The sequence below is a fragment of the Neoarius graeffei genome, chromosome 15, assembly GCF_027579695.1.
Source record: "Neoarius graeffei isolate fNeoGra1 chromosome 15, fNeoGra1.pri, whole genome shotgun sequence".
NCBI classification, from domain to species: Eukaryota; Metazoa; Chordata; class Actinopteri; order Siluriformes; family Ariidae; genus Neoarius; species Neoarius graeffei.
The window spans coordinates 24081753-24093598 of record NC_083583.1 but is presented as its reverse complement, the minus strand read 5'-3'; the positions used below and the strand labels follow the sequence as shown (position 1 = coordinate 24093598).

General features: G+C 38.0%; 1 protein-coding gene across 1 annotated transcript; it reads left to right on the top strand.

Moving 5' to 3' along the window:
- Positions 1-8511: 8511 nt before the first annotated feature.
- Positions 8512-9249, top strand: mespba (mesoderm posterior ba). Its single transcript, XM_060940647.1, has one exon. It carries the CDS (start codon positions 8512-8514, stop codon positions 9247-9249), a length of 738 nt encoding a protein of 245 aa, XP_060796630.1.
- The last annotated feature ends 2597 nt before the right edge of the window (positions 9250-11846 follow it).

The window sequence follows — 11846 nt, the reverse complement described above, 5'->3', positions numbered from 1 at the left end:
GAAAGTAGGGTCAGCTGCAAAGTTTATATTAACCCTTTCACCACTGCGTACCTTTTTCCAAAAGGGGTTTCCTACTGCAACGAGAACGGAATAGCAGTCTGCAGTGGTGAAAGGGTTAACGTGCACAATGCACTTGATACATTACATTACAGGCGTTTAGCAGACACTCTTATCCAGAGCAATGTACAACATTCCCAACATACCCCTGGGGACCAGGTGGGGGTTAGATGCCTTGCTCAAGGGCACTTCAGCCATTCCTGCTGGTTCAGCGAATCAAACCAGCAACGTTTTGGTCCCAAAGCTGCTTCTCTCACCATTAGGCCATGGCTTCCTCATGTGACAGTATGACAGAGACAGTTGTATGCAAGACATGGGCCACTGTAGAATCTCTCTGTACTGCCAGGAAATAGTGTTGCTGCGACCATGGAAACCCCAAAATGATGGGCTGGCTCTTGGATTTGGTGATCAGAAATGAGATATTCTCATAATGCAGGGCACTGACTTGTAGCATAAGGGGCTTGGTGAGTGTTGTAACAAACCCCTTCCCAATGGGCCCACCATCGATGGTCCTGATGTTTAGGGGTTGCTGGAGTGCTTGCATGGGCACTTGGAGTCTCTGCGCGGTCTCAATGTCCATGAAGTTTCCCGCGGCTTCAGAATCTATCAGGGTGAAGAGAACATGGACCGATTCTGAGAGTCCATCTGTACATCAAGTTTAAATGACTTAAAGGAAAGGGCTTTAGAATCAGCGACCTTTTGGTCCCAAAGCTGCTATAACCATTAGGTCATGGCTTCCCACATTATCATTTCTATAGTAACAACTTACACAGGCACTTGGCAGCCAGGAGGCTCCATATAAACGGATTAAAAAGCGTGTACTCATTGATAGAGTGAAGTTTTCTCTTCAATGTTTATTTAGCATTTCTGGTAAGAGTAATCTGCAGTGTTAAATTTTCTGCCATAGGAAAGTCTTCAGGTCAGAGGACTTATGAGCACCATTACAAGTTGAATTTTGTTTGTCTTATAAACTTCATGAGAAAGATTTTTTTTTCAAAAGAAGAGGCAGGTTTAGAAACTATTTATAGCTACGGTAACAAAATGATGATGTTTTTCACAGCTATTTCATTTCACAACATTAAAAGTGGATGAAATGTATGATGTGTCATTCTTTAATAAATAAAAAAAATATGTTCGGAGATTGCTGTGGTCTAAGAGGATAACTCATATGTGCTTTGTATCGGGCTACATTAGCTCACTGCAGAGTTTATTATTTTTCTGTAATAGCACTGTAGTGTTTTATTCCTTACTTAATTTCTGAATAATTATTGCCTTGTGGTACCAAGTATCTGTGCACAAACCTGGTAGTTTTTAAGTAACTATATACTTGTAATTACCAAACATTTACCTATTAAATACCAGGTAAGTGACATGCAAACACGTATACACATGTTTCACATGTGCATAACCATTGAGCTGGTGTGTTTACTCAGGACTACTGCCATGAGCTGCTGAAGGGAAGATAAAACTGGAAAGACACACACAGGTGCCAGCTTCATTTTTTCCCTCCAAAACATGGAGGTGTCAAACCCAACACGACGATGAATCGTCTTGGTGTTCTTTCACCCTCCCTGCGAGAGAAAGCCTGAGGACGATTCCTGAAAATAAAAATGACTTGCACAGATGAACAGGGCTCCAGGTTTCCCAATGCTGAACACTTCGGGAGAACCGAGGATGAACGTGTGAGAAGTGTGAGAGCCATCAGGCCTTTCTGCTCGATCTTTTTAGCGTAGGTCAGAGTTAGGTCACTACAGAGTTACATTGGGTCTGAAGCTGAACTGCTTCCTTTACTTTTCTTGTGACTTCTTTACATTCCCAAGGCAGTAAAGTGCTCAAATCAACATGGCTAACTTCTTATACAGGAAACATATCCATTAAGCAGAGAAGAAAATATGTTATTAACCTACAAATGTAGAACTAACATTAAATATCTAGGAATCTTTCTTTCTCGGTATATAGTCTGATTTAATTCAAAACTAATCTCAGAATCAGTGTGTAGTATGGGAGATTCATGCTAATACTGTATGTGCAACAATCTGGAGTAACAATGTGAAATGTGAAGAGAGATCAGAAATCAGTTCCAGTGTCACTAGCATGTTTCCACTAACCTGTTTAATGAGCAATTCGAAATTGCGAACTACAAAATGATGTGAATTTTGAAAAAAGAGGTGAATTTCTAAAGTAAGGCTATAAGTGAATGTCGCAGCGAAAAGGGCATTACTGCCCTTTTTGCTGCTATGTTCAATCACTGCCTTATTTTTGTATTATACTGCCTATTTTGCACTACATTACCTTTATTTTGTACTATACTGTTGTTTTTTACTATACTGGTACTATACTGTTTTTTGTTTTGTTTTTTGCTTTTACTTTGCACTATATTGCCTTTACTTTGTATTATTCCTTCCACCTATTTACTGTTGTAACTGGCATTCATGGTGGACAGCAAACTAAGAATTTCACTGTGCAAGAGGACATGTTCCTTACTGTGCAGATGACAAACACTTTGAAACTTGAAACTTTCACATGCAACCCTCCCCAGTCTATCCAGGCTTTGGACCAGCACTAACTATGCACTGGCTTGTGCAACCCCAGTGGCTGGGTATTTTTACCAAATCTGCATGTCTTTGACCTGTGAGGGAAACTGGAGCACCCGGAGGAAACCCACAGAGACAACATACAAACTTGACACAGAAAGACCCCCATTGGCTGTGAGCTTCAAACCTGGAACCTTCTTGCTGTAAGTCGACAGTGCTAACCACTACACCATCATGCTGCTCAACTTCTAAAAACTCTCCATCCATCCATTATCTGTAGCCACTTATCCTGTCCTACAGAGTCGCAGGCAAGCTGGATCCTAACCCAGCTGACTAAGGGCGAGAGGCGGGGTACACCCTGGACAAGTCGCCAGGTCATCGCAGGGCTGACACATAGACACAAACAACCATTCACACTCACATTCACACCTACGGTCAATTTAGAGCCACCAATTAATCTAACCTGCATGTCTTTGGACTGTGGGGGAAACCAGAGCACCCTGAGGAAACCCACACAGACACGGGGAGAACATGCAAACTCCGCACAGAAAGGCCCTCGTCGGCCGCTGGGCTCGAACCTAGGACCTTCTTGCTGTGAGGCGACAGTGCTAACCACTACACCATCATACCACCTCTAAAAACTCTCAAATATCAAAATAAGCTTTTGCACTCATGTGAGATGGTTTTCAGACAATTCGCTATATTTCGCCTCAATATTTTGCCTCAATATTTCGCAATATGGAAACATGTTTTCCACATTTAAGTTACATGACATGACATGAAATGAAGATCAAATGGAAACGCTACTGTTCTGAAAAAGAGTGCTCTGTAAGAGAGAAGAAACTGTTGAGAGAGGAGAAAACCCAGGTTTAATCACAGAATATCACTTACTGGAAACCCAGACTATTCACAGTTGTGTTTTGTTGAAACTGTTTTGTTGAACGATTTGAAGCCTCCAGAAGAAAGATGACAAATTTTGCAAAATTGAGTCACTTCCGGTCAGACAGTCCATAACAACACTAGCGCTGACACTAGCATTACTTCTTATAGATAGGAGTGGGTTAAGCTGTGTTTCCCGGCTGTGTAAGTGTGTACTGTTCAGGAATAAAAGTGAAAATTGCTTTTTGGACTTTTCCTTCACAAGCACAGAGTTTCCTAAGTAAATCTTTTACCTGATATGATTACACTATTAACCACGACAGTGATCGGGCTGTGCATTTTTGCTAATTTTACCCAACACTTTTTGTCCATTATCCATATCTGTTGTGTTGGATAAACTGCCCCTTTTTTAAGCCTATGTAAAATGAAATCTCCTGAAACCTAACAAAATAAACACACTTCAGCTAGATGTAAACAATCTTCATACATTAATGCTAGCTGGCTGATTTCACCAAAGTGACCCAAACTAAGAGGTTGAAATTGTAGTTGATTTCAAGAGCATCACCACAGACACTCAAGCCCTGTCCACACGGCAACGGATTCAGGTGAATATGATAAAATTGTTTATCGTTTTGGCCTGGTGTCCACACAGCACCGGCGTTTTGGGTGCCCAAAACGATATTTTTTGAGAACGGGTTCCAGAGTGGAAAAATCTGGCAACGGCGCCGTTGTGAAGTCGTCTGGATGAGTAGAACGGATTTGTTTATGATGACATCACAACCACATGACTAGAACAAGCAGCACTCTCCCTGTTTTGTATGAACCATTGCATTGCATTCACTTTTGTATACAGCTTTTCTTTTAAATAAACAAGTAACTGAACCATTTTTTTATTGGATAAGACTGCTTTTCAAAATGTTCACACACAATATAAAAAGTTATATAAATTATATAAAAATGCTTTTCAAAATGTTCACACACAATATAAAAAGTTATATAAATTATATAAAAATGCTTTTCAAAATGTTCACACACAATAAGAAAATTAAGTTATATAAAACTATGCACACTAATAAAACTAATTTGTACACACAGAAGGCACGATTTCCTCGCATAGTCGCAGCCATCTTCTTCTTGTTGTTGTGTGTTTGTTCCTGTGAGTGCTTCACGTCAGGTAGAAGAAGGGGTTTATGCGCATGCGTCCTACTTCTTCTATTGTCTCCAATGGGACCGTCTTACAGCGCACGTAGAGGTGTGGCATGTGTATTGCATCGTTTTCAGCAAGCGTTGCGTTGCCATATGTACCTGATATTTTACTGATCCGTTGCCCATGTGGACGCGATATTTTTTTTAATAAAATCTCGTTGCCGTTGTCGTGTGGATGTAGCCTCAGTCAAGCCTCTTGTCTCTGTATACTTTATTGGCGAAGGTTCTTTTATTTTTATTCCACAGTGCTGTTGTATTCTTCAGGTCTGATTGATCAGAAGACATTGATTCAATTTCTTTAACAGCAGCTCCGACTGGAGTGTTGAGTGTCATTCAAATCAGTTGTGTATATGGTGTAATGTACTCATTATAATACCTTAGCATTTCTAAAGTAACAATTTATTCACTGGCGCTTGTAGAGAGGATGCATCACATAACCTAGGATGAACAACAAACTAATTTAAAAACTGTGCTGTTATTTAACAAAGAATATAGATAATCATTGATATGGTGAAGGTTTCTATGAGGTGTTTATTTAGTATTTTTTGAAGGAGTCGACAGTGTCAGAGCTGTAACTTTAGGTTTTATCACCACACAAAGGCAGAGAGTCGAAGGCAGAGAACTTTGTGCCTTGTGGTTTCACCATAACATGACAAACTGTGTTTCTTCTGACTTCTTAATGTTAAGTACACTGTAAAAAAAAATGATTTGTTGTCTTTAACTTTAAAAAGTTTGTACCCGGGCTGCCTTAAAATTTTGAGTTCATTGAAATTAATATAGTAAGTTAACACAATGAGGCAAACAATTTAACTTGATATGAATTTCAGTGAACTCAAAATTTTAAGGCAGCCTGGGTACTAACTTTTTTAAGTTAAAACAACAAATCATTTTTTACAGTGAAAGAAATAATTGTTTATAACTGCTGTAATGTGAAATATCTAAATACTGCATGCTTATAATATGATGAATAGCTGAATGACAAGCCAGAGGCTTCATTTGTTTATTAATTAGAAGGGTCTTATAGTATTGGCTATAAGCTAAAATTCCTAAATGGACATCTTCTGATTATACGCATCTATTTAACAGTTATTCCACGAAATCAAGTCGTACATGAGCTAATAGCTGACAAGGTGCATAGTGCTGAATTGACTATAAGCCATGTACAACGAGATTGAGTGGAATAACTGTTTTATTCTCTCCGCATTCACTGGATTTTGAGAAACAAAGCATTTTTATTTTTTTGCAAATTCAACAAATAAAAACTTTATACAAAACATCTGACAAAATCATTTCTGCTTCGAATGTAAACAAACCAATGAAATGACAGTAGCAATTTGTGAAAAATGCAATAATAATAATAATAATAATAATAATAATAATTCTTGAAAATTAAAAAAAAAAGATACTACGTTCTTCCCATCAAATACTTTTATTCCATATTTTGTTGCTTTTTTGGTATTTTTGTGGGTTTTGTTTTCAAGTGTTTTTTATTTTGTCCTTGGTTGGTTCAGCAAAACGCTCCACCATTTTCTTTTTCTCTCCTTACGGTATATGAGCTGATATCCGTGTAGTAGAGTAGCCAATCAGAACACGCAATTGCTCATATCCAGTGAATGTGGATAGAATAATAAAAGATGTAGCCTGCTCTTTAAACCTCAAAACATGTTGTATGTTCAAAACGCAGGCTAGCAACTGATTCCTTACTGAACTAGTCCTAATAAAAACTATTCCTATAAGTAGGAATACTATAAACAGGAATACTAAACATAAATAGGAATATGAAACCAAAATTTACTACTACTATAAGTAGTACATTTTGGTTTGACAATTTTTTGTTTGTTTTTTGCATCTTTCCAACCCCTGGTTATGTTTGATTGTTATAATCTAAGATATCATTTTTGTGGCTACTGCCTCACAGAGGCAAAACGAGGCAGTAGCCACTATGTCATCGTGTTGTAAGAATGTAAGAATGAGTGTAACAATAGCACACTGTGCATGCGCATATGCATAAGTATTACAATCACCAGAACAGCAAATTGTGATCTCACGATACAAACAGTTGATCTCGCGTTATCAAAGGTACACAAGAATGAGTGGCGAAGCCACTATGTCATCGTGTTATAAGAATGAGTGCAACAATAGCGAAACTTCGTAACCAATCAGCACTTATCCTGATCAAGTTTGATTACCTGTTCTACTTCTTGATAAACTTCGGAACCAATCAGAACCAGAAATGAAATAAGAGAAACCTCGTTATAACTTCATAGTATCGGAAGATAATTGGCAAATAAAATGATAAATGAAATTCACCTCATGGTTCGCCAAGCTACTGATTCAATGTTAAGTAAGTGGTGTTTATTTTAAGAAAATTTACCTTTTGATTATCACAGCTTTTGTTTGGTCCTTCTGAAAGGTCAAACGAAAGGTTTTGTAAGTTTTTTTGAACTTGTTGGCAGGTATATTGAAAAGCTGATATCAAACTTCTGCTATTCGCATTAATTTTTAATTTTATTATTTATTTTAGAATCTTTACACTACACTTGTGAAACAAAATGTGCTCATTAGTACTAAATAATGCTTCTAAGACAATTCATGAACAAAACACAGGAAACAAAATTGGTAACCAAAATACTACAAGCCCTGATGCTGCTCATAGCTTGGTGATGCTTGCAAGAGATGAGGCAAGTTTAATTGATAGCATGTATATATGCTATATTTACTGTATGGACATGGGATCAAAAAACTATTTTATTTATAAGCAGTAGCCACATGTACACATAGATGTACCCATAGGGTACCTATTTTTATATATTAGATAGGACTCAAATGTGGTTACAATTCACCAACCTATGATGTGATTAAATAGTATTTTTCATCCACTTCCAAAATGGACAAAATGCTCTAAAAGATAATAATTATAATAATTATAATCAGAAGTGATAATAGCAATAATCATAAATATTCAGCACTGCATGTCACACTCTGTCATTAAAAATTTTCCTGGTCAGGTTCAATGGGCTGAGCTGAAGCATAAAGTAAGGCTGAGATATTCTGCGCGTGACTGGCCAAACATGCAGCGTTTTCACAGCTTCAGTGTCAATGGCTACTTGACTCATAGATCTAGAGACGCCCTGATCACTATTCAGTGTAAATGTCACACCTCAAGTGTAACGCACTAATGGAGGTTATTAAGAATAATTAAAGCTCATTAAGGTCAAGTATGCTGCTTAAGCTTTGAAATACAACCTGAAAAGTTCTGACTTTTTTAATGTTTCTATTTTAGCTTAGAGTTTGTTTTTTTTATTTTAAAAAAGGAAGGACAGTGAATGTATTTTGAAACGTATATTTGTTTAAATCTTTCGAACTCTGCAGACCTTTTTGAGATATTTAAAGATTAGTTCAAAAGATAAGCATTGCAGTTCAGTAAATACTGGATAGTTACATTGACAAATTCAGCCATGAATATATATGCAATTCAAAAAAGTGTTTAAAAAAACCTCCTCCTACATTGGGTTAATATTAAAATATTAAAAATAATCTGAATTCAGTCTAAGAGTTGAACTGTGCTTGGTTGTTGTTCGGAAGAGGAGTCAGAATTCACACCTCTGCTCCTGCAGTCTCCCTCAGCTCTTTCCCACACTGAGTCCTGCTGCATGGAGGCTGCAGAGGTGTCACCTCACACCTCCGAATCCAGCATAAAAACCTCCTACCTCCAGGTCCTGCCTTCATTCGCTCTCTCACCTTCCAGCATAAAAACCTCCAGCTTCATTTGCTCTCCAACCTTCTAACCTACAACCTTCTTCATCTACTTTTATTCACTTTCCAACTCTCAAATATGGACACCTCAAGCGTCATCCACCATCCTCACAACCGTTGGAGCAGCCCAAGCTCTGACTCTGAGCTCTACAGCGTCTCCTCCCCTGAGACTGTCTCTCCAGCACCTTCTATGGACCTCAACTGCTCTCCATCTTACCAACCCAAGCTCACCAAGCTTCATAAAGCCACCTCCAGACTGACCAAAGCGCCCGCTTCTCCCTCAGGCCTTGCCAGGAGGACACGAAGATCTAGGCTGAAGAACCCAAGCGAGCAGCGTCAGAATGCCAGTGAGAAAGAGAAGCTCAGGATGAGGGACCTAACCAAAGCGCTGCACCATCTCAGGACATACCTGCCTCCATCAGTGGCTCCTGTCGGACAGACGCTGACCAAGATCGAGACACTGCGCCTCACAATCCGTTACATCTCGTACCTCTCGGCTCAGCTCGGGCTCAGTGAAGAATATCTGTCTCAGAGGAAGCAGATGAGCAATGGGGATGGATGGAGAACCTCTCCAGAGATTCTGGGCTATTTTCAGTGCAGATCTACAAGTACAGAGTGGGGAGAGGGACAAAGATATGGGGATTATGCAGAACAGCATCAGACTGGGAGCAGTTTGGAGTACTCAGAGCAAGCAGTGGATATGAGCCAGTACAGCACACAGCTCTCGGAGCCAATGACGGATCAGCTCTACAGCCCAGAGACAAACAATTTTCAGCAACAGCAGTGTGCTCAGTTCACACAGTCCTGCCAGGTATGAATGCAATGGTAATCAGTGATCAGTTATCAAAACAAGATTCCGTTTTTCTCTGCTACTCAAAAAAAAAAAGTGTCTCAGTTTGAAATAACTTTAGATTCCTGCATTGTTGAAGTAGTGTCAAAATAAATCAAATACTATTCTTGATAGTTATTTAGATTCAAAACCTTGCTGTACCAGCAGGGAATCAGTTCATATATTTGACACAGAGTAAACAAGTTACCAATTAAAGCCTACTTTCTTACAGATACTTGATTGACTAGTATCACTAATATTCTCTCTTCTGTCTGTTCCAGGTTTACGGCTATCAGCTTGTACCTCCGGCCTTTTGGAGCTAAACACTGCAGTTCTGTCGACCACCAAACTCACTGGCACACTGAAACTGATGGAGTCCTCCATATTGTGAAATCATACATGCTGTCCATTAAAATGAATGTCTAAAAATGTAGCTTTAGATTCTAGATTGTAGATTATAATTTAATTTTTATACTAATTTATATATATAAATATATGTATGTTATCTGCCCATCTTTTGTAAATACAAAATAAACGCAAAATTATATTTAATATGTATTTATAATAAAGCTTGTATTTTAACTACACAATATTGACTCCTAATTTTTTAAATATATATAGAAATTCAAATGTTCAGAGCTTTAAGGCTTAAGAGGATATTACACAGTTGCACAAAGATATGAAGTTTATCATCGAGTGGTGAATGTATATATTCACAAGTGAGCAAATTGAAAATATTTTCAACATGAGAAGATAAATTTCATATATTTGTGCCACCATGTAATGTTCTTTATATTATATGGACACATCCACAAAACAAAAAAAAGGCAATTAATCAAAAGAATTTTAATTTTGAACCGGTTCACCATTTTGACAATGCGCATCTAGTCAGCAGGAAAAACACTGGCAGTGACATCATCAGAGTAAAATATTGGGAATTATTATATATACAGGACACTTTTTCGATGGAATAAAAACGTGTTCTATTCCCTTCTAGTGGGTTTCATTCATTTGGTTTGAAAGCATGCAATATTGTTCACATATCGCTTATCCTATGTGTATTACATCACTCTACCCAATGAAGAATGAGTGTTAAATATGGTTTATGATATTGCATGGTTGTCAAGACAACATGACGTCACACGTCGGAGATGTAAAACTTCCACACTAGCGAGTGACTGGGACAATTTGTTAACAAACATGGCCACTAGGTTTGCTTCATTAAATACGGAAGATTTTGAGACAATTTTGAAAGAGAAAAATGCCTTGAATACCTGAAAGGAATGTGTATGTATAATAATGATATTGGCTGGCTTTTTTTCATGGTATATCGGATGTATTCTATTCATGGAATGGAATACATCTGATATACCATCCAACACCAGCCAATCTTATTTAAATATGTCACTCAGATCTGCGATGTATTTCACATGAAAAAATGCTAGTTTTTCAACATGAGAAGATAAACTTCATATCTTCAAGTGAATGTGTGATTTTCTTTTTATTGTATGGACACATTCACAAACAAAAAGTACTCAAAATTATGTCCTGGATGTAGCTGTGTATTTCCCAATAACATGTAATATTATACATATCCATCCATTATCCGTAACCGCTTATCCTGTGCAGGGTTGTGGGCAAGCTGGAGCCTATCCCAGCTGACTATGGCCGAGAGGTGGGGTACACCCTGGACAAGTCACTAGGTCAGACATATAAAGACAAACAACCATTCACACCTACGGTCAATTTAGAGCCACCAATTAGCCTAATCTGCATGTCTTTGGACTGTGGGGGAAACCGGAGCACCCGGAGGAAACCCACACAGACACAGGGAAAACATGCAAACTCCACACAGAAAGGCCCTCATCGGCCACTGGGCTCGAACCCAGGACCTTCTTGCTGTGAGGTGACATTACTAACCACTACACCATATATATATATATATATATATATACTCGGATGATGTTAGTTGTGATATGAGAATTGTTTTGATAAAGTGATTTTACTAGTTCATTAAAAATGTTCCCTGTTTATTGTTGTAACAGGGCCATGGTGTGGCTCCATTGTGATTTTTGAGTTTCAACATTTGTTCAAATTTAGTAAATAAACTGAATTTAATGGGAAATAGTATCCTGACCAGAAGATGGCACCAGAACATTGATAGACAAGGCATTAAAAATAAACTGGCAGACAATTGTGTTACTACAGCATTAAATCTGTTCATTGCTTTGTGGATCATTCTTGTGGTATTTTAGAACTAGTTAATTTTTTTAACTAATATTTATTTTCTTGACTTAGGGATTTTTATCAATATATCAGTAACGTCATGCATGGAATTCTGTAGGCTTACATGATGTTATGTTGTGTAAATACTGTGCTTTTAGTTTATTTGTTGATTACAGTCAAAAAGGACTGTAGGGGAACACTGTTGCTTCTTTGGCTGTTGTATTCAGTGTCCCTAGTGGTTTGTTGTCTTCTTGTCTTTTGTCTTATGTTTTTGTGTCTGTTTTGACGTCTTGCTGCAAAACCAATTGCCATCTACGGACGATAAAGTTGAAAGTTGAGTTGAATTTGCTCTTTAGTGA